Source organism: Plodia interpunctella, chromosome 28 (assembly GCF_027563975.2).
Source record: "Plodia interpunctella isolate USDA-ARS_2022_Savannah chromosome 28, ilPloInte3.2, whole genome shotgun sequence".
Classification (NCBI taxonomy): Eukaryota; Metazoa; Arthropoda; class Insecta; order Lepidoptera; family Pyralidae; genus Plodia; species Plodia interpunctella.
In genome coordinates, this window is record NC_071321.1 from 2530931 (window position 1) to 2556696 (window position 25766).

The window sequence follows — 25766 nt, forward strand, 5'->3', positions numbered from 1 at the left end:
CTATAAGTATGTTTGATAGTACAAAAATTACAAATGCGTGCACTAAAATCGTTCCCACTAGTTCAACTGAGTAGTTCCCCCGTCAGTTGAACTATAGTGAGTTTTCTGTCCCTGTAGTTCATTTGGTTAAAACTCTGTTTTAATATAAAAATATTTTCCTATGCTGGAAATCGAACCTATAAACGAAGGCTAGTTTGAAATAGACGCACAGATACCATATATTCGATTTTTAAATTTAGCAATTACTTTTAATATGCAGCAATGGATTCGTTTTCATGAAAAGTGACGGCAAAAAACGACTATGAGATTTTTTTTTTGTAGATGGTAAATGTTTTGTTAAATAGGTCAATGTAGGAACACAAGTCTGATTTATTTCTCAGTTTTTATTGCGTCGGTTGCGGCTGGCGTGTTTTTTTTGATAAACGAGTGCTTTAAGTGCTTTACTTTGTACTGGCCTTTAATATATAAAATGGCCATTAATATATAAAAGTAGCTGTGCCTCGGCGCTTCGCTCGCGTGGGAATGTCGGGTAAAAAGTACCCTATGTGTTATTCCAGTTTTTCTACAAGATCAAATTTCAATAACAATACGTTCAGTTGATTTCGCGTGAAAGTGTAACTAACAGAGATATTTTTTTGCATTTATAATATCAGTCGTACGAGACGGCTAAGGGACACAACAGCTGCCCTAAGGCTACAATAACATAGGCGACAATATTTTTCCCAAAGAGTATTATATATCGTCAAGAGAATCGTAAAATGATTGTCGAACGTAGTGGAATGTGGAGACTCCACTTCTGACTCCAGAAACATTGGACTCTAGGCTTCAAGGCATCACAGCCGTGAATGAAACCGGGATAATGTGGTGAAAGAGAGCATACCTTCAATAAATACAAACCACATCTCGAAAATCGTATGCAACATATGAGCCCTGTTAAGATTTTACAAAAACAATCTAAATTTAGCGCAAATTAACCATTCGTTCTCGTGTTTTGAGGGACAACAGACAGACGTACAGAACAAACATGGCTTGTGTACTATTCATTTAGCATGTTGACTTTATGCTGTTTATAATAACAACTAAGTAATAATTTCTAATTTACCTTCCATATTTGCTTATATTCGGAGAAGGAAAACATCGTGAGGAAAGCTGCCATTTAGATGAAACCCGAGTATATAAATACGATTTTTCATCCCTTAATCGCCTTGTACTACATCCACTAGGACATGGAATAGTTCTATTTAAATTATTCCAATATACTAAATAAATTCCATAGCTATCTTTGTCACGAAAATTTCAATAAATTGAATCATTAAAACCAAAATCGTTCCAATGAGAAGAAATAAAAAATAACTAAACTAAGTCTACAGCCGACTTCCAACACGCAGGTGAAGAAGAGGCGCAAACACGCAACAAACTTCACCGCATCCCTTTCTTCCAAGTCAATTAACAAATGTGGTTCTTATCTATGGACATGAAATAGGCTACAAAGTAATAAAATATAACTAATTCTCTCAATAAAGAGCTCTATTTAAATAGAGGGGTTCGCTAGCGTGCCCAGAATTCTGATTATTTTCGGGACTCAATTATTATTATTTGCAAAGGTTTGTTGAATAAATTTGGTGAAATTTCGGACACGCGTTAGACTGATGCCGCGGCGGTCGTGGAATTTATAATTTGAATTTTATAATTATCATTTATATGCTAAAATCTGTGTTGAAGTGTTTAAAATCCAGAGTCGTATATGAAATGGTTGATGGTTTATTTTGAAATAGTGCCCACGTAACGTTGCGATGAACATTTTTATAAAGTCTTCTCTTATTTTAAGATTCCTTTAACCATTAAAATACTTTTATTTTTTACAATTGAAATTAGTAATAAAGTATTTATAAATAATTCTATGAGATAAAAAATTATGACGTCTGTGGCCTAATGTTCCTATTACGGAGAGGGTTTCATCTCCAAATTGCGTTTCATCGATTTTTAGTAATAACTAAGGGGGTTAATCTGTGTGTACTCGTAGTTAAACGAATACAAATGACGACATCTATCAGCTTTTATTGATCCTTTCAAAATACTGACACCACGATTTATAAAGGAAATACTCAAATACTCATCCCCACTCGAGTTCCCGATAAAGTCCTTACGCTTGGTTACATCACAATATTTTGAATAATTCAAAGATTTCACAGAGGACGGAAAGAGACACGATCCCCTTTACGAATGAGCAACGAAGAGAGGTTTATCCGACTAAAAACAGCAGTGTACTTACCGACTCATTTTCAATGGTAATTTCTTACGTAAAATTTTAAATAATTTTTATTTAGGTCACCTAAAAGCACTTGACTTGATTTTTACTACTGCGTCTAATGACATGCTCACACAGTAGTGAACTTTTTAATTCAAAATTTACTTCGATTAATGTATATTGTACATAGTGTACACATGTAACTACATAAGTTTCTAACTGTACGATGTAGTTAAGTAGTGAGTGTTTATGTAGTTTTTGCTTGCTTTTGTAATTTGCTTAACATAAGTGTACATATGACAAAAAATAGTGTTTTATTTTCACGGCTAGACCTGATAACATCCCAACTAGTTCAATTTTTTATCCAATTGTAATAAATGACTATATATATTTATATACACACTTAAGCTATTTGTTAAAATTAAAAATTAAAACTAAAATAAAAATAAATAAAAAATTGACACTAAAGTAAAGTTCCCAGAAGGCTGGCGACATTTCCTCTTTGTATGGCCAAACTCAAACGTTGGCCAAAATAGTCACCAGCCCTTGGGTCCCCAGAGACATCGACCAGGCGTGCGGAAATTTCTTTGTAAAGGGTTTTTGCATCCGCACCCCAAGGTCCCAGGGTCTCTACAGCAAAAGGCATAAATATGTATGGCTCTCCCAGAGATGCATACTTACGCCTTTTGCCGGACTCTGCCGCCAACGCAGCCGCGCCAGCCTTACAGGCAGTCGCTGTTTCGTGGGATGGAGCTACTGTATCCAAGCACGTCGCATCCCACACCAACGACTGCCCATTCTTCCACGGAATGAATGTCATGCCGTCAGGCCTCTTACCGTCATCTCTTGAAATGCCAGTAGGCTCTAGGACTGCTGGCACGCCGGCACTGGTAAGAGCGCGACGGATGACGTCATTCAGTGCAGCATGGCGTGAGATGCGGCCTGCACTACGACGACAAGCCAAACTGTGGTGACCCAAGTCGACATCTCGACATCGACATGGTCGACATCTTCCCCACAATGACAGCGATGTGGTTCATTAGTTCTGGCCCGCAATCGAAGAGTCACTGTCAGACTAAAGGCAGTCTTGTCCAGTAGGACAAGACTGCCTACTGGACTGACTGTGTAGGTACACTACTGTGTACCTACACTAGCTGAAGGGATAGCGTTCAACCAAAAACCTGACTCTGGCTTGCCAAAAGACGAGACCGCTCCGCAGGACAATCAGCAGTCTTGAGTAAGTTTTCCTGGACAAGCAAGCAAATGGGCTTGTCCCATTGCCGCTGCGAAGCCAGATTCAAAGGTTTATTTGCAAAGGTCAGGGTCGTTGAATAAATTTGGTGAAATTTCGGACACGCGTTAGACTGATGCCGCGGCGGTCGTGGAATTTATAATTTGAATGTTATAATTATCATTTATATGCTAAAATCTGTGTTTAAGTGTTTAAAATCCAGAGTCGTATATGAAATAGTTGATGGTTTATTTTGAAATAGTGCCCACGTAACGTTGCGATGAACATTTTTATAAAGTCTTCTCTTATTTTAAGATTCCTTTAACCATTAAAATACTTTTATTTTTTACAATTGAAATTAGTAATAAAGTATTTATAAATATTGCCGCTGCGAAGCCAGATTCAAAGGTATATCGACATTCGGACCAACTGCACTGGACCAGGCGTTCCTAGCCTCAGCCACGCATCACAAATTGATGGGCCAAGAATTTTACCAATGAGGTTTTGCGTACTATAAACCGAGGACAAGAACGCCAGCAGTGCTACACTGGGATTTTTTCTTATCCCAATACCACCATGTCGTACGGGCAATGCTGCTTGAGCCCAACATCTTTTGTTGAGGGGGCAATTTAGAATATTAGATAACACCTCCCGTCACACAATCATCTATACGAGATAACAGATCATCGTGAGCCCAAAGCGGTGTACACCTTAAGACGTAGGTAGTTTTGGGAACGAAGAGACAAAATTTTATAATTGTATATGCAAAATGAGGGTTTACATTAAGTAGACGGTGGGAAGACGACTCAAATTTTGAAATTTGGTCATTAACAAAAATAGAAAACGTATCTTCCAAAAACGGCGCTCCCAGGAGGTGAAGTGATTGCTCGTCTACGATTTTAATATTAGGTGCCAAAATATTAAATTTATCTTGTATTTCAGATCTCAATAGCTGGTTAATGTTACTTTTGAAAAATAGCTCACATTTAGAATAATTTAGTTCCAAACCAATGCTGCCAAAAGAGTCTTTAATTTTCTCTAAATCGGACAAAACGCTTTCGGCATCACCTAGGGTTCCATTTAGTAGTGAACTAAACCAGTGTGCAGGTTTCCTCACGATATTTTCCTTCACCGGAAACAAGTGGTGGTCTATGAAAACTACTATTTATAAGCCAGATTGGTATACAAAATCATGTGGCACGAGTAGGATTCGAACCTGGGACCTTTCGATCGCAAGCGGACGGTCTTAACATCCCTTCCAATTTTTGATTGAAAATGAAACGGTTCAGTCGTGGAAGTGTGACAGACTTTTGCATTTATAATATTAGTACGAAATACAATTGTTTTCTTGGACTAGACAGTGAAAAGTTATATTACTCATAACTATACCTATATATTTCATTGATTATGGCGCACACCATGACATCACGCTGAGCGCAGACCATTTTAGTAGAATATTTATTACTATCATAATTATGTCCAGCGATATCTGTGACTTTTGTACTAAATAAACGTTTTTTCTTTCTTTCATAATACGCGAAGGGTTTCATCGGTTTTTGGTAATAATCTAAAAATAAATGGCGTTTCAGAAGATAACTCTCAATTTCTTTGAGGACCCGCAGGGAATTATATTCTTTTGTTTAAGGAAAAACCGAAAGGGATATTGAATGACCTTTGATCTATTTAAAACGAGTAAAGTTTTATTCTACGACTTTTCGTGATTCGTAGTTTTTTTTTTTCATATAAAATAAAATTACAATCTAATTTGCGATTCTACACATCTTAACTCTACGTAATAGCCGAGCAACACGAGACAGTACAGTAGCGTTATGTAGCATAGAACATAGAGTTAACGTTTTATAGAAATGACATTGAAACTAAAAAAATGTTTTTTTTTTTTGTATTTATTACGTTTAAACAAAAGCCGTAGAACAAAAGTCGTTAAGTCTCCAAGTACCTTATGCGCCTTTGGAAGGTTATGGGTTTGATACCAGTAACCCTGTATATTACAACCGGAAAGGTTGATTATGAAGATGATTTATACCAGTTTATATATAATTTGCAATGTATGTACAATGTAAGTACTTACATACATTACAAGAGTAAAATTTAATACAAAATTCTACCCGACCATACATAACATACCTACATACATATTGATGGGTGGAATTTTTCTGCTTTAAGCAGACATCTGTAACCGATTGAGCTCAAATTTTGTACTATTAGGATAAGTATTATAAGGTATTTTTAATTTGTCTAACAAATTCACTTGTTATACTATGACTATGTATGTATATGTCTATCTACGTATTATCATCATTATTATTATATTATTTTTACATTATTATAACTTTCAACTTGTTTACTTCACAGGTAGTACATATCCGGACTTGGACGAAGTGATACACGTAAATAGGTAAGATTTTATAATAATTCCGACTAGTTCCACAGCTGGTTTCACTTAAAAATCAACGAAACATAATTCCTCTGGATTGTCAATGGGAAAAAGTACCTTTCGCAACTGTATACTGTAACAATTATTGTATTTCTACAACTCAACTTCGAAACTCACGCAGAAAAGCAATCCAATATTTTTGGTATTCATCTGACCACTATATATATATACATATATATATCTTCATGTGGACTACATTGTATTATAGAAAACTAGAATACTTTTGTAGCGGGAGCGAGGTTATCATGCTCGACCGCCACAACGGGAAGATCTTCAGAAGGTGCAGCGCCAGGAATCCCACACGACAGACGGTGTCATGTCGGAGGTTGTATATATGCTTCCAATCGAAATAGCACTGTCTGCGCGGTCTAGGCTTGTTAGCTTTCTATTGTGAGTCGACCGTAGTGCCATCTGTCCGTGGAGTCGTGGATCACTTGTGTGGCTTGTTATTCGTTGTGCATGTGGCGTGGTAGATGTCGCCACACTTTCTACAAAAAATCTTTATCTAGAAAAATGTGTTTCAAATTCAATTTTTCGCTAAGAAATTAAGGAAATTGATAAAAAATGTAATGGTGTGTACGTAGCGCCTACACTAATACAAACTAATCAGTGTCTGTCTGTTCATTAAATACAAATTATGGACGAATTGAATGATTGATAGCGTTCTTGTTATTTTGGCATTAGGAGGTTGTTAAACAAATTCAATTAGACAGGCTATCCACTTGAACGTAATATATGGATTTATATACAGACAGGAATAGTGGTAAGGTCTAATTTCTCATTGCGTTCATTCGGGTTTGGTACGAAGCCAGTATCTAAGTATAAAAAATGAACATTACACTGCTAGCAGACAAACGTGTGTTATGTAAAACTTTTGAGTTTGACAAATTAGTAACATAACAATTTTGTTGTGGTTGTTCGACCATCCGCATGTTTGATGTCAGTTCTCCTTGAAATTGTTGCCGTCAACTGTCAAGGTCGTTTAGTCGCCTCGTATGACATCCACGGGATGATATGGATTGGTCCTATTTGTGTGTATTTTTGTTACTCTTTCACGCAAACTCTACTGGACTGATTGTTATGATTATGATTCCAGATTATATTCTACCCGTGTACCAAATTTTAGTACACGGGTAGGATATAATCTGGAATAACACATAAGGTAGTTTTTATACCGAAATTCCCACGGGAGCGAAACCCCGGGGCGCAGAAGTTAACTATACAACAGAAACTATACGGAAATCCATTGGACATTCCATAGTTGTAAGTAAATATTCGCAAAGTTGTACCACAAATCGATACAACTTCAGGTTTCAAATCGATTTCGTTGATATTGTGAAGTGCCTACTTCGCATCAATTTAGTTATTGCTCCGGGAAGGCACTTTCAAGCAATTCTATAATACTTATACTTAGATATGTAAAATTCCGGAGTAGCTGAAATGTTGTTTGTATTTGTGCTAGTCTTATCTCGACAAGTTACATCATACTCAGATTGGTTTCTTTTGCTTTTTTTTTTTCGAATTTTAAAATTAATTTTCAGAGCAAAAGGTCTACTTACTTCCTACACCTACTAATTACTAATTTTTTTGATTTGTATGAAATATAAATAGGTATATCATATCTACAAGAATAACACATGTACAAATGCGGACTTATCCAATGCTTTCACTAAATGACGAGGATTGATTTTGCATAATAATAAATTTTATCTGCGGCTTCAAACGCGTGAATTTTCAACGTTAATAGTGCCGTTTTTCGGTACGAAAGGTAACCTAGTAAATATTATATTGTCATTTACTAATAAAGAAGATATTAAAAGCTTTTGGATATACATAGTCGGTAATGTAATGGAAAAATTATAAGTTTATTTAGGTAAATAAACTTATATATATTATATAAATATTGAAAGTAGGTACTTTCAATATTTATATAATACACTAAAGGAAATTACGCGTGACCGTGAAAAAAGATTAGTATACGTGGACTTGATGGAATTATGGGTACTTTATAATATCATTAAACTCATTAATTACAGATACACCGACAGATACTGTGATTCCTGAGAAATTTTCAAACGTATAATTTATTATGGATTTACTCGCGAAAAGATACTAATTGTTTCTATAAAGCACAAAGGAAAATTATTAAGCAATTCATTTAACCTTCGTAACCCGTGGCCGTGAAAAAAATATCTATTCAAATACTCGATAAAATTATGGATGCTTTATAATGTCAACTTGTATTGGAGATAATTTGGTTCGAACAGGCGCGCCAGAAGGTCGTGTCACAAAAAGGCCACGTGAAACGAAAAGCCTTTGTTTTAACAGAGATAAAAGAAACACGGCGATATGTTATGTTGAGTCTTGAAGCTATACTACTACTAAACTACAGATAAACCTTTTTGACGACAACGTCTTAAATTAGGTTGCGGCTGGGAGTCACTTATGAAAAAGTGTAACGCCCGGTAAAGTTACGATGAGTCACCGTGGGAGAGAGACGCAAGGCATTCGGCGGGCCTCTCTCTCGTTCGTATATTCTACCGAGAAAAAGACGTTGTCACGTAAAATCTTCGCCCGTAAAACCGACTTTACAGGCAACCATTTTTTTTATTAGATGTGTATCACTGTTGGGCAAAGATCTCCCGTTTCTTTTCCACAAATCTCTGTCGACGGTAGCTGCCATTCCCGCAGGTACATCAATATCGTCTCGTTATCTCTTTCGCATTCTTTTTAATAATGAAAAAATGTGCTTTATCTTTTTTATGAATAACATAAGGAAATACTGTAGCCCGCACTCCTTTTTAATGCAAGTGTATTACTATATCTTTCATTTAAGGTCTCAACTTCTGTATCTTATGTATTGTACATGTATACATTTCACCTCACAAGAATGAGTCAAATCCACAAATGAAAAAGATATACAATATATATATATATATATATATATATTGCTTTTTAGCAGTGAGGGCTCCAGTATAATAGGCAGAATAAGAAGGGATTAGTCTCCTTACATAAATAGTTTTATCTAAATGTCTGGAAGCCGTGAATTTTAGTCAGTGTGGTAGATAACTGACTTTTAAAAAGGTAGAGGTTATATGTATGAAATTATATATTTTTTTATGTTTGTTCAACGATTTCTCGATCTTCAAAATTGTTGTGTGTTATATCTCCTCCTTGCTTACATCTAAACATTGAAAAGACGGAGGGGAATGTTATCAAGTCAGCTGATTAATATTCATGGAGAGTTACTGATGTGTTTTAGGCATTTTCCCGATATTTAATCAAGATTTAAAGTAATCTGTATTACAAAAAAAAAATTAATTGAAATTTTTTTTTATACTTTCATAGATAGACCCATATTTTTTGACTCTATTAACATAGGAGTATATACAAGCCGTGATTATTTTGTGCATCCGTTCATATCTTATTACTATCAATCTCAGGATCCAATCAACGTATGAATCAACGTAATGAAACCTATATCAGGTTTTAAATTAGACCGTCTACTATACAACTGAGATAACTGCATCAAATTTTATCCAATAGATTTTGCGTGATGAGCGAACAAAATGTACAGACAGACACAATTTTAAAAACAAATGTTTTGGTCCTATTAGTCTCATAATAGTAATAATTATGGGGGAGTCTTTATATATATATATATATATATATATATATATATATATATATATATATATATATATATATATATATATAATTTTATTGGAAATTCAACTTTTATTTTATTTATTCATTCAAATTTTATATATGTATAAGACCTATATTTGTTAAATATATATATATATAATTATGTAAATTCGTCCTCCTAATTTTTAATATAAAATGTATAAGACCTATATTTGTTAATTGACGTCCTTGGAGAAAATGCTGCGGTGAAGCTTCTTCACCTGCGCTTTGGAAGCCGGCAGTAGACTTAGTTTAAGTAATTTTTTTTGACGTCAATAAGTGATCCCAAATTGAATAAAGAATTTTGAATTTGAATTTGAATATATAGGGTGCATCATGAACTCCGTGCAAATACGAAACGAATCTACCCATGGAATAGACCTAAAGGATCTACCCATGGTACCCCTATCACCCGGGTATAGGGGTACCATGGGTAGATCCATGGGGGTACCATGGGGGTACCATGGGGGTTCTCCTTTATGCGAATACTTCGTGACTTTTAATACATCGCCAATTATTTTGTCTACATGCTGTTATGTCCATGCATTGTCCACCAATTAGGTCCAAAAGTCAGCTGTTCTATACAAAGTTAAATAACTTTGTATAGAACAGCTGACTTTTGGTCGCGATTTCAAGGTTGCTTCCATACGAAAAGTTGATCAGTACCACGGACTGCGCATATAGACAAAATATTGCCAATGTATAAAAAGTCAACAAAAACTCCTGTCTTCTCTATTATCTATGACTTCATGAGAATAGTAAATATATTTTTACTATGTCCATTTGAGTAGACTAGAAAGGTTACACCCTTCTCCCATTAGCACATAGTAGTTAAGCAGTTAATGTGCTGTTCCGTCGTCTATAATTACAAAAGGGCAGTGTCGGTTGCAGCACTACAAGATCCTTGGGTGAAATTTTCCGACGCCCCCTATGTCAGTTGACAGTAGCGCCACCTAGTGAAATATATGTCTATTAACTAACTGTTGCCCGCTGTTTGCGGTAGTCGTATGTTTGATCTCGGGTGATTGATAAATAAATCTATTCCAAATGTCATTAAAATCGGACCAACGGTTTGGCTGTGCAAGCGTGACGTGACTGACAGAAAGAAAGACATACATATTTCGCATATATAATAAGTGGAATCTATGGTGGCGTCATCATATTCAGCGTCAAGTGATTTTTTTCTGATCATTATATGTATATTTAAGAATCTTTTTTGTCGTAATTAATATGCATAAGTCAAAACTGTTAAGCCACATTATTTCTAAGGCGAACGCGAGTTTTAATAATGGAGTGGACTGTAGACTTTCTTTAATGTGATATATTGGGCACTGAATAAATATTTTATTATTACTTTTAAACATGTATTATGTGTATATAATAAACATATTACAGATATTACGTCACCGCTGCTTTATCAACATATCTGTAATTTTAGAACGTGTGACCATAAAAATATCATTCGCAAACCTGCACCGCCCCTTTATATTTAGCGCCCTGGCTGTTGGTCCAATCTCGCCCTACCCCGAGACTTACTTGACCCGTAATCTTCATAACAGGACCTCTTTTTGGATCCGTTCTAAAGTGTATATTAGCATTCTCATTAAGAAAGGTGATTATTATTATGTTATTTAACCCCCGACGACAGAAGAAGTGGAGTTATAAGTATAATAAGTATATAGATCGAAAGGGCTCAGGTTCGAATCCTACTCGTGCCACATGACTTTGCATACCAATTTGACTCATGTATAGTAGTTTTCATCGACCACCACTTGCTTCCGGTGAAGGAAAACATCGTGAGGAAACCTGCACACTGGTTGATTATTAACTTGTTTGTGAAATGGAGAAGGCTATGGCAAACCACTCCATTACTAATGCCAAGAAAGTTGTTGTGTGTGTTTCATTCCACATAATGACCACGACCCTCAGCCATGAGGAATACGACTATGAAGAGAGTATTTGTATGTCCGTCTGTGGCATCGTAGCAGTCAAACGGCTGAACCGATTTTGTTCTAGTTTTTTTTATTTGACAAAGAATTTAATCGAGAGCGTTCTAAAATATTCCTAAATCATTTTTGACATATTTTTTTCGACCAGCGCTGTATAAGAAATCCTTCTTCACGAAATTTATCATGAACTAGCGGCCGGTCCCGGCATCGCTCTTGTAAAAACATATTCACCAAAACCTTCCTCAGGAATCAAACTATTGGTGAAAAGCACATGAAAATCCGTGTGGGTCTTTTGAGTTTATCGCAAGACCGACAGTAGCTGCAGAGGACAATTGTTTTATAACATATTAGCTGCGTGCGTCGCTCCTGTGGGAATTTCGGGATAAAAAGTACCTTATGTGTGTTATTCTATATTATATATACGGTTATATTCTACCCGTGTATCAAATTTCATAACAATCCGTCCAGTAGATTTTGCGCGAAAGAGTAATAAACATACATACATTCTCACAAACTTTCGCATTTATAATATTAGTAAGATAGGATAAGGAAGGATATATAAGAAAGAACCTAATACAATAGTGCCTAAAATCTTCTACATCTAAAACATTGTATAAACAAAGGACTTGAGAAAAATCCGCCGAGAACAATTTAACGTAAGACATGATACGGGCAAGTGTGAGTCGTAAAAACCTATGGGTTCCGTACAAGTAATTAGTTTTTAATACGTGGCTAGAAGGTTTAGATTAATACATTATTACAAGCTTTTAATAAACCGCAATCTATAAGGGTTGTTAATAATAACATAACCCAGAATAAATATGTTTTGTTTGTTCGAGGAGGGCTTAGTACAGGTTTAAATTTCACTTATCATCATTGAATTGATTCGAAGTGAGACGCAGCGAACCAATCACATTGCAGTGTAGTTGTCGTTGCGTCACAATGGCGCAATGTGATTGGTTCACTGTAAATAGTAAACACGCGCTAAGCCCTCAGGTGGAATCTTGCAACTCAATTGTGAAGCAGATATCTGCAACCTGATAAATTTAAATTATGTATACACAAGTTTGGTAGACAATTTATTATTATGATATGTACGATATGATTGTTCATAAAAAAGCCTGATTAAAACTACGACGTTGTATGTGGGTTTGTTAGTCTTTCACGCAAAGTCTATTGGACGGATTGTTATAAAATTTGTTACACGGGTAGAATATAACCTGGGATACTTACATAAGGTACTTTTCATCCCGAAATACCCACGGGAACGAAGCACCGGGGTGTCTAGCACAATATAATTTTATTACATAATTTAGCAACACGCTTCATCATCACCCTAATTCACGCTTCAAATTCAAATCATTTATTCAGAAATTAGACCTTCATAGGCACTTTTTCTTGTCAATTTTTATATTTATAGTTATAAGAAAAAAAAATTAATTAGACAGTGATGGTCATGCCAGATCGGCTTACCATTATTGTTTCTTACAATGTTTTTTTAAAAATAATATATAAAAGTACATAATGTACATAGTCAAAAGTCAGGTCAAGTCAGTAGTATACTTACATGAAAATAGATGAGAAACGAGATGACCTGTTCCCTCTGGCAGCACCCGTACACGAGTTGACGCATGGGACAGCCATCGCGAAGCTCAACCATAATAGAGGGAACCTCACGACCTTACAAAGCTTATTTGTCGAAATAGAAATATAATTCAGACACTTGAAGATCACAAATCACGTACATGTTTTACAAATAAAATTTAAATGTCACAATATGTGAATTACTATGACAAAAATAAAAAATATGAATAAAATAATAAAAAACAGTAAAATAAAAATTAGGAGATCATGTGTGGAGTGGCAAAGTTGTCGGGAGGATCCATGCGTTTTTATCAGAATACACAATGTCAAACTTAAATATCTTGAGTTTTTTCTTCAATTAATCAAAATTAGTTACACGCGGAACCCTAAAATACCTCGAGTCCTATCTCCGAAGTTGAGATGTAGACTTTTATGTTCGCTATGTAATATTGCCTCTTGCAAGATGAACTTTCAAACGTAAACATTTGCTAGTATATAATACTAATACTTTATCTCTCTCTCTCTCTCTTTATCCATATCAAACTAATTGTAACCCACTTGTGTATATAAAAATGAAAAATGCGAAAAGTACTAAGCCAATAAACATGGATTTTGGAAGGAAAGTAAACTGTGATTAGGACACGACTCTTAAGAAAGAATCTTTGGAAATTCGAGACCTAAGGGGGGTGAAATAGGGGTCAGGTTTTCTTCTAGTGCGAGCAAGGCCGCGGACAAAAGCTAGCTTACTATATTAAAGCCTTAAACTTACTCATAGGGTTGAATCTTATGAGTTTTATTGACGGCAGTAAAAATCTCGCATTCAAAGGGGAGTTTGTTAAAATAAGGGCGTAAATATTATACTATACTTATTTTACGTTGCTACACACCAAACTTTTTAATGGTCTCTTGAAGCTCGGATACAAATTAAACCCTTTTAGGGCGTAGAAAGAGAAAGCTATATATCCTGACATATTTTCCATTTCCCTCGTCCAACAAAGAGGTGAGCGTATTATAAAATACGATATATACTTGACTAGCGGCCCCATCCGTCTTCGTTCAGGTAAAAACATAATTAATTGACCTAAACCTTCCTCAGGAATTTCAATAACTATTTATAAATAAGAACCCGGGACCTCTCAGTTCAGAGGCAAGCACTTTACCACTGTGCCACCGAGGTCGACAAAATGGAAGATATATAATGTCCCGGGTTCGATCTCCGGTCGGGTCATGATGGAAAATGATCTTTTTCTGATTGGCCCGGGTCTTGGATATTTATATATAAAAAATATATATCTATAAAATATAGTATCGTTGAGTTAGTATCCCATAACACAAGACTCGAACGTACTTTGGGGCTAGCTCAATCTGTGTGATTTGTCCTCGACATGCAAAATTGAGTTATCCTATAACGGGGCTTGAAAAGATTGATTGCAGGAGTCCGTAGGGTGCGGTGACCACTTGCCATCAGATGGCGGCATCTGTTTGCTTGCTCAGTATAAATTATTTTAAAAAAAATCTTATTAGACCATAGACATGCTCATCTTCCTTATCGACGTCAACCCAGCACTTTATGTTTCTTTAAATAACAATAAATATAAAGTACTTATTTACAAATATGAATACAGATAAGTGATATACATGTTTGCGAGTAAACCATACATATACTGCTATGTCGACGTGTAAATATAAATGTGATTGAACAAAAACATTGAATTACTAAATATTACATTAAATTGATTACTTATATAAAAAGAAATAAGTGAAAATTTCATTTTATTAAACGTATTAGATCGAAAATAATTAATTACATTCAATGTAAAACTCAAACAAATATTACAATCCGAAAATATTCTTTGTTACATTGATAAATTCAAAAGAACATCTTCGGATTTGTCAGAAATTTAAAAGACATGATTTATATTCTACCATTATTGGATGCCCGCTGTTCGATTCGATATTAAATTCTCCAGGGCCGGACTCCGTATCAAATATGGGACGACCTCCGCGGCCTAATGGTCCTCACGCCGGACCACTATGCTGGAGGACCCGGGTTCTATCCCCGGTCAGCTCAACATGGAAAATGATCTTTTTCAGATTCAGGTCTTTGATGTTTATCTATATATGCTATAGAATATAGTATCGTTGAGTTAGTATCCCATATCACAAGTTTCGAACTTACCTTGGGGCTAGCTCAATCTGTGTGATTTGTCTTTATATATTTATTATTATTTATAGCGTTGTAATCAAAGCATTGAAATCGACCTTTCAGGTGTAGCCTCTTGTTAAAGTTAAACAGAAGCCAAAGTTAGCTAACTTCTAACTTGCATGTGAAACTTAACACTTAACCTCGGAACACTTGTAAGGACTCCCTTAACGCAATAGTTTCTAGTAAGTTACTAAGCAAGGTTGGCAGTTGGCAGAATTTGTGACGTGAGGTTCCCGCCCTAGTGTAAAGTAAAAGTAAAAAGATATTTATTTCCAACTTTCTTTTCGAGTGTGTTGTTTGCTAATACTGCTGTCAGACTTTATTCATGTCGCCAAAAGGCATCTGACATGACTTTGACAACTACCGCGCCCAGTGGTCATTTTGTGCTCTATGAAAACTACTATACATGTCCTCGGACACGGATTCGAATCTGGGACCTTTCGATCACAGGTGGACGGCCTTAATAAAAACAAATAGACTTGAATAAAATCTGTATCAAAACACATTCGAAATGGGAGCAAGATATGCTTGATGAGGAATATCAGAATAAAAGAGCTTATATTATTACAGGCTTCTCGATTCAGATATGTTATCTATCAGGAATGTTTATTTAATTCCAGACTGACAGATAGTATGTTTGCCATGTTGTTGTTTGGTCAGCGCGCAAACATTGTCACAAAAGAAGGAATATACAGAACTGGATATATATTTTAGTTTAGCTCTAAAAAACCCATTTTTTTACCCAGTTGGCTGTGTTGGCTTGATGTCGTTGTTCGTATTCGCACGGTCGGCATCCCTAGTTATCAGATCATTGCTGACAATTAGGGATGTCGATCGTGCGAAGTGGAGATGAAAATGTAGGAAAGCGGTCCCTGGGCTCCGACAGGCAAACGGCTGAGGAAGAAACCGGGAAAACGCCCAGATGAGAGAGAGAGAGAGAGTTTAGGTATTAAAAGACTTATCGTCTTCCCAATTATATTCACAGATGTGACGCCATGAAGCGTCAAAAACCTACAACCAAGAGCCTGCCTGATGGCAATTCTCCTTGGAAATGCTGTTGTTATCAGCCATGGCTACCCCTTAGTTGCCAACGAACTTTGCTGCTTATTTCCAAAGAATACTTAGTACTGTCTAAACCCTCCTAAAATCATTTAAAGAGTGCAAAGTATTGCAATACGAGTACTCATCTCACAGATAGTCTATGTACTATTATTATAAAGATGTAAGCGTTTGTGAGTTAGTTTGAGGCTGGTAATCTCCGAAACTAACGAACGAACCGATTTCAAAAATTCTTTCACCATTAGAAAGGTACATTATCCAAGATTGCTGTAGTCTATATTTTACCATAAAATTCCCCCGGGCGCGTAGCCCTGGGTAACATCTAGTCTAGATATATATCTAGACGTTGTCAATTTGTGTGTCAGTCTAATCCCACGGCGCGTATACAGGACACGATCGGCAACCCTATTGATACTCTGCGTTTGAATTTCGAAACGTGATTTGTTTTTAATTTGTCGATGGAAACTGCCAGTTCTAAAATCACAATCGAATATTCCAATCAACTCGTGGATGTGAAATGTTTAAAATTAAGGTTTATTTTTTACGCTGACCCGGGCTTCGCGCTGTTACAGCTGAAAATACAACCGGGAACACGCCACATTCACTCAATACTAATATTATAAATGCGAAAGACTGTCTGTTATGCTATTACGCTCACCAAAAAACATGCACTGAAACAATTTTGATGATATTTTGGTATGCATATAGTTAAAGACCCCCGGTTAAACATAGTCTACATTTTTTTCAAGTGTTTTTCAACTCCCAAATGAAAATCATGCCTGTTCACGCTTTCGCAGAGAAATTCAAGAGTAAACACAAAAAGATTTATTTCGCGACGACTGACATTATTATTATTCACGCGGGAGAAGCCGCGGGCAAAAGCTAGTCCTACTAATATTGTAAATGCGAAAGTTTGTGAGGATGTATGTGTGTGTGTTACTCTTTCACGCAAAATCTACTCAGACAGATTGTTGTGAAATTTGGTACACTTACCCGTGTACCAAATTTCATATATATATATAACCTGGAATAACACATAGGGTACTTTTTATCCCGAAATTCCCACGGGAGCGAAGCCCCGGGGCGCAGCTAGTAGGTTACAAATTAATAAAGAGTATTGTATCCAAATTACTATGAAAAAGCTATATATTATGCAATATAACGTGGCGTGCGTGTCAGTTCGTCACGATTCATTTGTTCAGCCTTCGATTAATTATTTACTTTGCCCCTACCACTTTCTTACTGAATATTTCCATTACATAATATAAAACAATTGTATATTGAATAGCTCAAATGGTGTAGTGGTTAGCCTGTGATAGTGGCGGTTAAGACACTCTCACAATGTTCGATCATTGGATGGGTGACCAAAATTATCCTGAGTGAAGTGCTTCGGAAGGCACGTAAAGCCGTTGGTCCCGGTTGTAAGGTTGTTCTGTCTGTTGGTCCCGTCGCTCCCACCCGGCAAGATGGCGTTCATCGAAAAATGTGCTTTAAATCGTCGTCTGTAGACATATTTTACATTGATAACATGAGAGCTGGCAGTGAGCAATCCTCTATTTTGTTGTCATTGTAAAGTGAGTCTACAAAGTACGCTTTAAATCTCAATTTCCAATGAACGTCATCTTGCTGGGTAGGAGCGGTGCGGTACAACTATGCTAGATCTGTATTTGTAGACGTTGAAATCCGTCAATCCGCAATGGGCCCGCATGGTGGGTCTTGGCCCAAACTCCAGTGAAGGCCAGTGCCCCAGCTGTGGGAACGTTTAAACGTCTGTTGATTGTTGATTGATAATGATGATCTATATAAAACAAAATCACACTACGCGTCTGTCTGTTTCTAAGCTTTCTTTTAAACCACGCAACGGATTTTGATGCAGTCTTCCCCATAACCATTCTCCATAACTTATTATTAACGTTATTACATTATTAAATTTAAAGAATTGATGTTAACCGATCTTGTTCTTTTATCTCTCATACTTAATAGATAAATAAATATATTAGGACAAATCACACAGATTGAGCAGCCTCAAAGTAAGTTCTTGGCTTGTGTTATGGGATACTAGCTCAACGATACTATATTTTATAACAAATACATATATAGATAAACATCCAAGACCCGGGCCACTCATAGAGATCATTTTCCATCATGACCCAACCGGGGATCGAACCCGGGAACTCTCAGTTCAGAGGCAAGCACTTTACCACTGCGCCACTCAGGTCGACAACACACAAAACGCACTTATGTGTTTTAAAATGGAAACGACACAGTAATTTAAGGCAATTTCGTTACATATATAAATTAAACGTAGCGCACAGCCAATCAATGGTAGGGTTGTTTGTAATGGATACATATTTAACCGTCTAGTGGTTAACCCAATTTCTATAGCAATGTACTTTTTATGTTCCAGGCCATTTTATGTGGTATGTGTCATCGTTTCTATGAAGTTATTTAGCATTGACGAAAGAAAACAATGGCATTCTCAAGAAAGGTTAACGCCAGGCAGGTGGCCGGTCGTTATTATTCACAGCCAAATCAACGAAAAAAATTAAATCTATCTTGTTCGCTACCTCGAGGTTCGTGGCGAGGGTACTGTTGACTGTACATAAAATAAACTTTATCGACCTCGGCGGCGTAGTGGTAAAGTACTTGTCCCTAAACCGAGAGGTCCAGGGTTCGATCCCCGATCGGGTCATGATGGAAAATGATATTTTTCTGAGTGGCCCGGGTTTTGGATGTTTATCTATATAGGTTAGGTATGTATTTGTTATAAAATATGGTATCGTTGAGTTAGTATCCTATAACACAAGTCTTGAACTTACTTTGGGGCTAGCTCAATCTGTGTGATTTGTCCTAATATTTATTATTATTTTAGGAAAGGGGGACACGTGCCCCCCCTAAAGCCTGCCTGTAAAATATGTTTGAAGACTAAAGTCTTATCCAGTTATGTCTATGAACAAAACATGACCTTCTATTGTAATTAAAGCGTGTAATTAAAAGGGAATGTCATTAATAAAAGGGGGGGATTAAGAATACATTATTTAAGGCAGCCTTTTGCATCTTAATAAAGCAATCAAACGCGTTATAGCGACGTTGATGTACATTAAACACAGTGATTGTTATGTAAATTATACTGGGAATCAGTTATTTAATAACAAGGAATTTTTTAATTTTAGAATTTGACTACAACAACTATTTGTTGTCTAAACACCAGTGAAAAAAATACTGTAATGATAAATACGGGAAAGCGTTCAGATCAAAGAGATTATGAACATCACAATACCAAGCATTGCGGTAGAGGGTAAAGTAATAAGGTGGGGCGGTCGTAAAATCACAGTCGAATTTGAAAGTTAGATATGAGAGAAATACGTTATAAAAATAAAATAAATAAAAGAACGCGACGAATTAAGAACCTCTTTTTTTTAAGTCGGTTAAACGTTAGTAGTTTACGTAAATATGTTTACTAAATACGTTATGTACAAATACAAGTTTTTATTGTCGTTATAAACATGTTATTTCATTCAGATTTTATGTTATGTTCATTTCAGATTTTAGCCGTAGTAGTTTTTGAGTTTATCGCAAACAGACAGACAGCGAGACGTGGACGAGGCCTTTGTTTAATAAAATGCAAGGATGTGTTAGTTAGGGACGTTTTATAAAACGTTCCTAACGATTTAATTGAAAAATATAGTCGTTTGTTGGTGAAAAAAATCAATCTAGTTAGATCCCATGTCGGGGAAGATTTTTCCATATTTTCTTTTTAATTTTTTCACGCAAAAAACAATACATATCGAATAGAGCTCGGTCGTCCATATTCTATCAATAACACATATAATTATACTACTTGAGAGGAAGGTCTTATAATGTAGATAGCACTAAATTATGAGAGTTGTTGAAGTTGTTGTTTGGCAGCTGTCACTGTGACAAGAATATACCTAATTTTGAAATTTCCACATGGAATTAGTAGGTATCGGAGTTGCCTTCTAATTCCATGAATTTCCATGAAATATCAAACCATATCGTGCACCCCACACTATATAATTTGACAAGGGACGTATACGAATTTCCATGACAGCTCAGGGGTCATTAAACCGGCACGTCGCGCATTTTAAATTCGAGTTCCATTTTGCAAATGGCGGCATTCCAAATTCAATTTGCTTTTATTAATTTGATTTGACCGTTGGTTTTAGGTTTCATGGCAAAACTAATTGGTGTTGCATTTCATAATAATATTTATTGTGTCCTTTATTTGTTTAATTGAAATTTCTACGTGATAATACCAATAAGAAAATTAATTCTTTAAGTAATGTTATCAAAATAGTTTTTTTTGCGTGTTTTGTGACAATTTTGTGTAAATATTCGGTACCCTTGTAAAAGACGGACAGATCTATTTACTATTTAGTGTCTTTTTTTGTGAATGACTCATCATTATCAAATACAGATAGTATAGTATCCGTAAGAAATATTGAAAATGAGAAAGAAACATAGAAAATAAGAAAGAAAGAAAGAAAGAAAGAACTTTTTGTGCCTATTAATGTAGGCAGTATTACAGTCAGTATAAATAGTAGAAAAATAAACGAGGGCGCTGTGTTCTTAGCTGGCAACACACTGGGAGTTTACCAACCAATCTTGACCATTCGATAGTGTCGCCATGGCAAAAAAATGTAAATACGTTTTGTGCACTCTCGAGGCCTTCCGCAAATATCTATCTAGCAAATTCTATTTTCCCGTCCAATTTTACAAGATGAGAACTCAGTGAATGAAAACCAGTGGACCCAAAATTAGCGATTACGTTACCGATACATGATTATGTTCATTTGAGCGCAGGAGCTGGCTTGGTTTATTAATTAATGGCCGTGCCCTGCCAACGGTGTGTGTTACGACTGGCCACCGAAGAAAAAAATATTTAACTTACTTTTTTTTTATTTTAAAGACCTATTTTTAAATTGTCATTATATTAATGTGAATGATTATATATTATAGTATATAGTATTGTATTGATTTCACTAATAATTAAAAGAAAACTATAAAATGCGTTTGGTGGCGTTGTAGTGTGGCGTGTAGGCCCAGTTTTAAAGTATAACGACCTTGGTGGTGCAGTGGTAAGGTTCTTGCCGCTGAACTGAGAGGTCCCGGGTTCGATCCCCGGTCGGGTCATGATGGAAAATGATCTTTTTCTGATTGGTCTTGGATGTTTATCTATATATGTATTTGTTATAAAATATAGTATTGTTGAGTTAGTATCCCATAACACAAGTCTCGAACATACTTTGGGGCTAGCTCAATCTGTGTGATTTGTCCTAATATTTATACATAATATGAAATACGAGTCGACCACTAGGATTTAAATCGAGTACCAACCGATTTCTTGGCTGAGTTGCCGTGTAATCGATTGAATTCGCTTGTTTTGCCGTGGACGGGTTGATTCGAGCATGCATTGCGCAGTTGACGGCTTTTGAGGGCCCAAGAGGTCTTTATTTTAAGGTAAACTATCTATTTATACAAAGTTTATTCATGTATTTAATACTAGCAACACGTCCTGGCTTTGCACATATATGTATGCATACATATGACACAGTGCGAAGCCCGCGAGACTCGGCTGCGGCGGCAACCGTTTAACCTACCTATGGGTAGATTAAACAGTTGGTTTGTTAAACTTTAGGGGTAAACATAATTAAGTGAAATCGGTTTTACAGCAATTCGTTTCTGTCATTTTGTAATTAATAATAGTGAATGGTTTTATGTTGATCCCGGGTTTGTGGCTTCACAACCTCAAACTGGGAACATGCAGGCATGAGAGAATGATAAAAATTGGATCGAAAGAGAGCATAGTCGGAAGGAACACGAAGATGAAAAAAAAAATTAATTTTTTTTTCACACGACGGTGGTTAAAAAGGCTAAAGAACAGGAGAAGAATAGTGATATGAAGCTATTTTTTATTTATTTATTTATGTACACAACACAACAGTCTAAATATAAAACTTACAAATAAGAAACTAAGTACAAAGGTACTACTTATTTCTACAGAAATTTCTTCCAGTAGACCCGCGAAAACAAATGGAAAAAAGAGGCATTGGCGTGTACAAAAAAGATAAAATAAACTTAAATATTTTATATAATACATAATATAAGCTATTTTAATTGTTTTGTTCCATAGTCTGTCCAATAGACTAGTTGTTCGCCGCGAACTTGCGAACACCATTATATTATTTACAAAATTGTGAACATTTCAAAAACGATTTAACCGATTTTGTTGCCCAACGAACTTATTGGCAGATCCTACATACCTTTAAAATTTCATCAAAATCAGACCAACATTTCGAAAGTTACAAACTAAAAAAAATATTTTTGCTTCAAGTTGATTTGTAGAACTCGTTCGCTTCGCTCGCTGGGTTAATGACGAGCACAATAATGATGCCCAGTCAATTTGATTATATTAGCACATTTCCCTCTCAATTTGGGCCTTAATCATGTTGCGCGGGCATTCTTGATAGCGTCCAATTACTCACTTTGTCCATAATATAAAATATAAAACTTTTTGCCTTTATTTACTTGTTTCTCTTCATCCCATGTGTCTTGTAACTTAATCCCCTCTGTATACCTATAATAAAATAAGTTATTGGTTATTGAAAATAGTAAACACGATGAGCTTAATCGACAAATCAATTATTCTATTACGTATGGCGACTAAGCCACATTTGTGAGGGCTTATAATAGAGCTATGGAAGATATTGCAATAAGCCATTATCTATACATAATAATACAACAATAAGTGGGCTATGTATGTACATAACGAGAGATATAAAAGAAAATTAATTATGGGATCTTGATATTGTCTGTTTGTATATTTGTTCGCGCATCACGCAATAACTACTGGATGGAATTTATTATGGTTTTCATAGCTTTATAGGGGATAGTCTAACGTAAATTCTGGTATAGGTTTCATCGCGATACGTTGCTTAGAACCCGAGATATTGACAATGACAAGTTATTAGCAGACGCACGAAATTAACACGGCGAAGCCGCGTGCAAAAGCTAGTTTTATTATATTTGTTTGTCTATACTTAGTTTAGAAGCATTTCAAAGCGGTGGTAGTCTAATGGTTAAGACGCCTGTGAACCAAAGTGTCCCAAAATTTTATTTTTAAAAGACTCATAAAATCAAGTCGACAGCGCTCGTTTGCAACCAATTTCATACGAACGATTGGCAAGGGACTCATTCGAATTTCGAACAAGCCGCGAAGGTCATTTACCTGAATGAAAAAGTTTTAAATTCGGAATTCCAGCATTCCATTTCGCAAATGAAATTTCGATTTCAATGTGTTTGATGGATTTAACACATCGGCAGCATCTCTTCTTTTTTAATTTTTTCGACGTTCATTCGGATTTGGAACCTGACTAAAATATTTTGTGAAATATAATCTGAATTATTTTTTAGATTTAATTTGAATGTGTCAATCTCTATGTGAAAAAAACGGATTCCTGGGAATAAACGTAATTAAATAGATACATATTTAATTAGAAGAATCTGTAATCTTTCGTTTGGTATGCCAAATGGGATTACACTTTTCCCGCCACAGCTTTTTAGTTGCGAATGCTCATTAAGAGGGTCTTAATGCAGCCCAGGAGCAAGGTCTTACCATCTACATTAAAATTTTCTACTAAACTTTTGTTAAATAATTCCATTATACCCATTAAGCTAGAGAAGCTTAATGGCGCAGTGGTTACCGCGCCGGGCCTGTGATAGTGGCGATTAAGACACTCTCACAGTGGTCGATCATTGGATGGGTGACCAAAATTATCTTGAGCTCCTCTGTGCTTCGGAAGGCCCGTTAAGCCGTTGGTCCCGGTTGTATAATTCCAATAGTTAAAACCCGCCAATCCGCAAATGGGCTCGCGTGGTGGGCCATGGCCCAAACTCCTTATCCATCCTTAAGGAAGGCCAGTACCCCAGCAGTGGGGACGTTATAATAGCTGTTGATGATGATGATGACCTGTTATGTGGTAGATATAAGCTTAATTTTCATAACGATGCTAGTGGCATTAATGAAGTTTCGTTCTCAATATAAATTGTGTCAATTTCGCGTCAATGTCAAGTTTCGTTGTAATCTCAATGAATACATTTTAAAACTTGACAATTACGTCTCTTTGAGGTTAACTTCGCCACAGATTACATAGTACTTCTCCAGTAACTTAGCGAACAAAATAAAACAAGTGATTGGTTATTGAAACTAAAATTCACATTTTGGGACAGGCATTTTTGTAAATATTTCATTTTTAAGTTTTTACTATAAGTTTAATTTAATTGGGTAGTTTTAATTTCATTTATTCAGTTATAATTTTATAATAGATATGAATAAATGTTTTAGTTTTTTAAAAAATCTGGCATATTTTTATTTTACGACACAGATATAATGAGATACCCATCATAGACAATCATTTTTTTTTAATATAAATAAAGTTATATAGATATTTACATATTTCTTTTGGTTTTCAGGAACTTTGAATGGCCCAGTGTGACATCGTTGAGTTAAGAGTTGTAATTTTTTTATAGACGTGTTCGTGTATAATGGATAATAATATAATGTTGTAATATAATGGAACTGTTTTGTGCCAATCTAGACTAGTTTGAATGCTAGAATTGAATTGGACTCTGACAGGATTCCAATAACAGGATGACAAAAAGTGTTCCCGGCGGTGACAGGTGGAAATAGCTACTTCACGCCCTGGTGTGTCGATTTATACCTTCATTGTAATTTTACTTTTTCATAACTTTTCTTTTCAAGCCTGTTAATTTTTAACACTGACGGGTTAGTACGGGTTAGCATTTCGCTTCTCACCATCGAATCTATTCGAAGTGAGACGCAGCGAACCAATGACATTGCTCTGTTGTTGTCGTTGCGTCACAATGGCGTTATGTGATTGGCTCGCTGTGTCTCGTTTCGAATTGATTCGATGGTGAGAAGTGAAATGCTATGCCCCACTTCACTGGTGTCAGATTTTATTTAATTCGCCTAAAGATATATAAGATAACTTTTACAACTACCAGCCGCCTGTCTAGTGGCAAGTAAGCACATATAGTGAACTGCGACAGTGAACTTAAGCTGTCAACCAGTGTGCAGGTTTCCTCGCGATGTTTTCTTTCACTGGAAACAATAGGTGGTCTATGAAAACTACATGTATACATGAGTCAGATTGATATACAAACTCATGTGGCACGAGTGGGATTCTAATCTGGGACCTTGGACCAGCACCGCTTCAAATCGATTTGAGCAAAGTTTGCATAAAGTGACGTCATTAGACGGTGTCACATTTAATAAATTACGTTAAAATACTTCGAAATATTGTGAA

At 35.8% G+C, this 25766-nt stretch overlaps 2 protein-coding genes across 2 annotated transcripts in view; both read left to right on the forward strand.

Moving 5' to 3' along the window:
* The window catches only part of Syt7 (Synaptotagmin 7), a 348961-nt gene that overhangs the window by 38287 nt on the left and 284908 nt on the right, over positions 1 to 25766 (forward strand). The window contains exon 2 of the mRNA XM_053765756.1: positions 5853 to 5895. The gene's annotated coding sequence lies outside the window, so the exon portion shown is untranslated. The remainder of the gene's footprint in view (positions 1 to 5852; positions 5896 to 25766) is intronic.
* LOC128681700 (uncharacterized) overlaps positions 2899 to 25766 on the forward strand; it is a 46449-nt gene continuing 23581 nt past the window's right edge. The window contains exon 1 of the mRNA XM_053765809.1: positions 2899 to 3138. Within this exon, the coding sequence (XP_053621784.1) occupies positions 2899 to 3138 (240 nt within the window). The remainder of the gene's footprint in view (positions 3139 to 25766) is intronic.